General features: G+C 40.5%; 1 protein-coding gene across 2 annotated transcripts in view; it reads right to left on the bottom strand.

Annotated features, from left to right (window-relative positions):
- The window catches only part of nfatc3a (nuclear factor of activated T cells 3a), a 76,294-nt gene continuing 70,294 nt past the window's right edge, over positions 1-6,000 (bottom strand). For both annotated transcript variants that reach the window (XM_038280980.1, XM_038280990.1), the window contains exon 10: positions 1-2,184. In XM_038280980.1, the coding sequence (XP_038136908.1) occupies positions 2,108-2,184 (77 nt within the window). In that variant the 3' untranslated portion in view covers positions 1-2,107. The remainder of the gene's footprint in view (positions 2,185-6,000) is intronic.

The raw sequence follows: 6,000 nt of genomic DNA, 5'->3' as shown, positions 1-6,000 counted from the left end.
TTTATTGTCAATGCTGGTTTTATTCTTTATTTTTTCATGCTGGGGCTTCAAGTCTCTTAAGCTGCAGAATTGACTTTCAAAGAAAAAAAAACATCCCTCAGTTTTCTCGTCCAACCTGTGAACCTGAAATGTATACCTGTTATTGACCAGGTTCAGTCGATTTGGGGAAGAAAGGGATAAACTCAGAACAGCATTCACACCAACTGGTTTAAAAACAGGAGTTAAGGCATCCTAACAGTTCACATGACTTGATGATATTCTCCTATTTTGGGAGTTTATGCTTCTCTCTTTGAAAAATAAAAGCTATTGTTACAGTGCCTTTTTCTAATATTTGACGTCATGTTATCCCTTGCATAGCCTAAATGTGTGCTTCTGTGGTTGGAAAGTTCTCCTATGTACAAGAAATTTGGTTCAAACAGCTACCTTCCATCCTCTACGCACCACTGAGTCGAGATGCTTACACTGTATCCTCCTTTCAAGCATCTACAAGTCTACAATATACGTCTAGAGGCATCAAGGTCATTTTTTTCTGTCTTTTTTTATTATTTTAAAAGGCATTAAGCAGAATATAAATGCATAGCAGAATCATTTTCACCTGAAAACTGGCTTCAAATCACCATCCATCTTAAGGCAAACATAAAAATCAGTGGAAATCATCAAACCAGCATCCAGATGGTTCTGTCTGCGTCGTCCATCTCTGAACACGTTTTTCCTGAAGTATGACTTATTGCTGCCATACAGGCACCGCTTAATTGCTCTAGCTGGGGGGAAAATAGGAGCAAATCTTCGTGCATAAAAGTCATTTTGGAAACTACAATAATGGGGGGGGGGGAAATCATTAGACAACCCTTTCTTTGTTGTCATGTTCAAACCTTTGGAAAAAGGACAGGAGAAAACAAGGATGGTCTAGTCATTTTTTTTTTTTCTTCCATGCTTGTATGTAAAAGAACCATTTGATTGTGAAGAGCAAACATTGATTGTTGCAAAGCAGAATTGTAAGGAAGACCCCAAACATCCAGATTTTGCTCTCTGGATTCTAGGATTTTAAATTGTTCTTTACAAATGAAGACGCTACATAAATACAATATACAGACATCTTTATGTATAAAATACTTTCACAATATTTCTCAGAACATTTTTCCATCAAGGCCTGAGCAGGCTGTCATATGAAAGCATGGTGTGTGTCAGGAAATCAAAGGCACATTTTTTTTGGGGGGGGGGCATAATAGGTGTTAGTAGCAGAGAGCTCTATCTCCGAGGACCAACATAAGAAATACACCTCTAGGAGTTTTCAAATAAAACCCAAACTAAATAACTTTGTGGTGAAATCAAAAATCATTGTTAAAAAAAAAACGATGCACTCTTGAGTCTGTGAGAACAAAACAAAAAGCTTCTGCTACTGTTCAGAGCTGCTAAACTTTAATAAGGCATTTGTTCAAAGGAAAAACGGAGAGCTCTAATGGAGTAATATGGGCTGCGTTAATGTACAGAGGACTACACAGCTGCAGGTCTGTGGAATGTTGCATTTTGCAGAATAAAAACTAGCTGCTGAACTCCCACACCCGACCACTTTTAACTTTTAGGCAAAAACAAGATATTCTCATACTAAGAATAAAAAAAAAAAAAAGTAAAGATTTGACTTGCATTAGTTACTGAATGGCAAAGCTAATCACTTTTTTTCTCTTTAATAGACGTTAAGTGCTCAGATAAAGAAGTAGTAAAACCAGCCCTGGATACCGGCAACAAAGCTGCTAGCTGCATCTTTAAGTCTCGGGTGGATGCTGGTCGAGGGTCTAAAACGTTAGAAGCTCTGAAGTTAGAGCTGATAGGCAGGACAGCAACTGACACAAGCTAACAGGCAGCAGCGCAAAAACAGGCAGCGGCTCTGTCCTGATGATGTTTCTGCATTCGGGTGTTTTTTTCCATCTGAGATCTCAGGGATATAAGGTTGACATGAAGTCAGCTCTGCGTTCAAACCACGGCTTTTAAGCATCTTTCAACAGGGTGGCCACCTTGGCCAGCCTTGGGAGTTTTGCTGTATCCCTTGGAGTTTAAGAGCTGAAGGTGATGCTGAATGAAGCCCAGAGATGCTGTGTGATGGTCTGAGCTACGAATGGTTGTGTGACGATGGAGGGCCGTGAGCACTGGGCGACTGGGACATGTCTCTGCCGATGATCTCGTTTACTGCGGAAAGAAAACAAGAGCAGAAAGAGAGAGACAATTTAAAAGTGCTCTAAAGCATCCTAAAAACCCTTTAAAGATGCGGTGACAGTATCCATTATTGGGACGGAGATGTGGGGTGTGACAGCAAAACTCAAACTCCTGCAAATTCCTCACAAAACAAAATCAATCAATAAACTAAGCTATAACATTTATCTTTGTTTACCTGCCAAAAATATGCCAATAAGCATCCTTTTCGTATATAACATGATGTCTGGAGATTAGAGAGAACATGTGATACTGTGGTTGAAAATAACAGTGACTGATAACTTTTCTTGACTCTCTTTCTGTTTTTCGCCCACGCCAAAGATTTTAAAGCTTTAGCATCTTAGCTGCTAAAAATATAGATCCAATTTGAGAATTTAAGGGCAGCGAACGTTAACCAAACAAGCCAAACATGTTACATGCACGCACTTGTCTATAAGCATGGCATTTCATATGCGATATGCTTCCAAACGCTTCACTAAGGACGCTCTTTGTGATTGCAATGAGTTATTTTAGAGGTTGGTGTTTTCTGACTCTCAGATCAGAGTCTGATGGATTTCACTGTTTTTTATTGATTGCGATTCAATTCTGACATTATTTCCTGCACTTTTCCAACTATATAAAACTAACCTTGGGTTATATTTGTTTCTCTCCAGCAGAGGGCAGCGTAGTTCCACAGCGGCATCTTTTAAAGAACACTACTATTGCTTCTTAATACTTTTAAATGGAAAAAAACTGCAACACTTTGGCAAACCAAGGGGTTGCAAAGTCATTTGCCCCGGTGTGAGATATAATCATGGTCGACCTTACATATGAGGGAAACTATTCCACTCCCTGGCCCTGCCAGCCAGCCATTATACTTGTTTGAGTCCAGGAGTTCAGTCAGATAAGCCGTTCCAGTGGCTCCTTTAAAGAGCAGCAGGAGCAGCAGGCCTGCTCATTACTTCATTAACGGCGGTTCGGTAAACTTCCTCAGACCCCTTCATGGAGTTTGTAAGCATGGCTGAAGAGCCGTGTGAAACCTACTCATTGGTAAAACAACATGTTGTTAATGTGAGAGAAGCACTCAGGCACAGCGAGGTTAATTACCCCCAAAGTCAGGCAGTGTGTGATTTAAAAAACGAATAAGTCCTTCTCTGTCTGGCTTTTTAGTCGGCATGTGTGATTGTTTTCCATCTGCTGCCTCCATTTGGTGCTTACAGTGGAACCACAAGAAGAAGAAAAAAAGCAGGGAGCAATTAAACAGAGAAAAAGCACAAAATAAAATTAAAAAAAAGCAACCTATAGCTTTGAAGTATATCAAATACTTTGATGTGGGAAGGAAGACATGAGGATTGAGAGACATAAGAATCCCATTTGGTTGAAATTGATAGCAAACGTGTCCCGTTTTCACTCTGACAGCATGGAAGCGTTCGGTTTTTCATGCTCTGACTTCTTCATGTGGTTTCCCAAACAAACTTAAGTGTGATGATAAAAGGTTAGGGTTAAAGCAGCCTTAAAAAAAAAATGAGAGGGCGAACTGGTTTGGAGAGGGTGCAGTAGAGACCTCTGGCCCAGTTTGCAGGCAGACTTGTTTAGACATGGCAGGTAGCACGCAGCTGTAAATCTCCACTGTAATGTAAAAATAAGACATTCCTTTGCTTATTAGAAACAAAGCTCTAACTGTAGCGTAGTAAAGGAACAAAAAGTAAGCAGGGAGTGACTCAGTTAATGATGAGCAAGCAGCCAAGTGTGTTTCAGAAAGAGAAACATATTTAAATAAGCGGAATAGCTATGAGCCACTATAAGCGCCATTTTTTAAAACATATTTCCACAGATTAAACTAAAAGTCTCTCTGTCTCTGCTTCTTACAGGCTCTGCTAAAGCATCCAGCTCTTGTCATTTAGCACCTCTGTGTGCATTATTTATGTTTCTTGGTGCTTTGCTTTTGTGTCTGGCCACCATCACTCACATCATCCTGTTAGCGTGGGAGGCTCTTCCTTTCCCATGTCAACCATGTTCACACACACACACACCGTCACACTCGCAGAACCACCACGCACTTATGAGACTACCGTGCGACTATCAAAGCAAACATTTACCTTTGCATATGCAGCCTAACACTTGGGTATAATCTACGCCACTTTTGCCAATTTGTCACACCATTCCCTGAGTTAGAATAAAACTGTGATGGAGGAGCGAACATCTCCTTTAAAGGCCGTGACCTTTTAAAAGGCGACTGGTGCAGCTGGGCTCAAAATAAACTAAATCTTACAGCTGTTACAAGAGAGGCCGAGCAAAAGGGCGGCTGTATCTGTAAAAATTGAGAAGTGCGCTTCTTTTAACTAGGTTCCTCTCTGTTTGCTGCAATTTACACCGTAGCTGCTGCTCAATATTACCTATTTAAAGGGAATTTCAACCAAACAGAGATCAGAGAAAACAGAAAACTTGAATATTGGGATGTCATAGATGCAGTGAGGTACTGGACCAATCAGAGTCTTTGTAATCAAGGACCCTTTAGAGGTATTCTGCCTATTTGAGGTGCTAAATGGTAAATTTTGTGTCTAGAGGTCATAAAAGTAGAAATGCTGAAATACCACAGGAATATGAGCGACATCGAGCGAAGTCTGGCAGACCGACATTAAGTGGGCGTCTGCAAATACATATCACTTTCCGCTGAAAACAAACTGATCAGATTGTTGCAGAGGCAAACATTAACCCGTGGCCTGACGAATCGCTCAGAGGAGGTGAACTCAGGCCCATCAGCACTAAATGAACTGAAAGCCACTGACTCGATCAACTGTGACTTCAGGGTAACTCCTCTCAATTTGATTCAGTGGCTTTTCTCATAAAACGAAGAGCCGGGAAGAGTTACTGCACATCGTTTGTCAGAAACGTTTTTTTTTTTTTTTTTTTCTGCTTACCTTTCACTACAGAGATTGTTTCTACTGCTCTAAATGCAAATTTGGATGATCTGATTTAGGGCCGTTAGATGGGAGGTGAGTTTTCCTTTCGGTGTGACAACAGAAAATGGAAAGCTGCCTGCCTTTCTGGATGTTTATCTCATGCACTATCGCAATTTCCCCTCTTGATTGTCACCAGTCGATCACGTTAAACACAAACTATTTATCTCAAAATAAACTAATAGAATCAGGTCATCAAAAACAAAATCAATAAATCAATAAAAACCCAATATTTTTTTTTCTTGGTCACTATGGCTGATATTTCTGCACCTCAATTTAAGGTGGGGCTCCACACATCAGGAATCCAGAAGTGAAAGAGAGCTTTGAGTCGAGCATAGCTTGACAATGGTTTCATAAGCTGATAGCGATTTCTCAGGTTTACTGGTATTGTTCATGACGGTGCAACAGAAAACCAGTGATTCAGCGCTGCCTGTCGTAGTAACTGTGGCTCAGAATGTCTCAGCCGGAGGGAGATCCTCTGCAGATGACTGGAAGGGGGGCTCCCTAGACAAAATATACATCTATAGTCAGCCGATGACTACTATCACTACTACTACATATGCTAGGCGGCTTTCAGCAGGTTCCTCCATCCAGCGAGAACTAAAGATCTGTATTTAAATTTTATTTAAAGCTAAGGCAAAGTAATTATCAGTATAAAATCCAGCTGCCTTGTTTTTGGTCCTTGCTATGTTATTTTCACAGAACATCAAAGAACAAGCTCTCAGGGGTTAGAGCATCATAAAGACTAGGAAAAACAGCAGACAGTCCGGGAAAGCTGTGAAAAAAGTCATAAAATGTGATCCTAAGCTCTGATGAAGCACTGTTTAATCCATCGTCTGAAAATAAAAATAGT

This window comes from Cyprinodon tularosa, unplaced genomic scaffold, assembly GCF_016077235.1.
Source record: "Cyprinodon tularosa strain WSP-4 unplaced genomic scaffold, ASM1607723v1 ctg103, whole genome shotgun sequence".
Classification (NCBI taxonomy): Eukaryota; Metazoa; Chordata; class Actinopteri; order Cyprinodontiformes; family Cyprinodontidae; genus Cyprinodon; species Cyprinodon tularosa.
The sequence above is the reverse complement of the archived record's forward strand: the minus strand, read 5'-3'. Positions and strand labels throughout refer to the sequence as shown.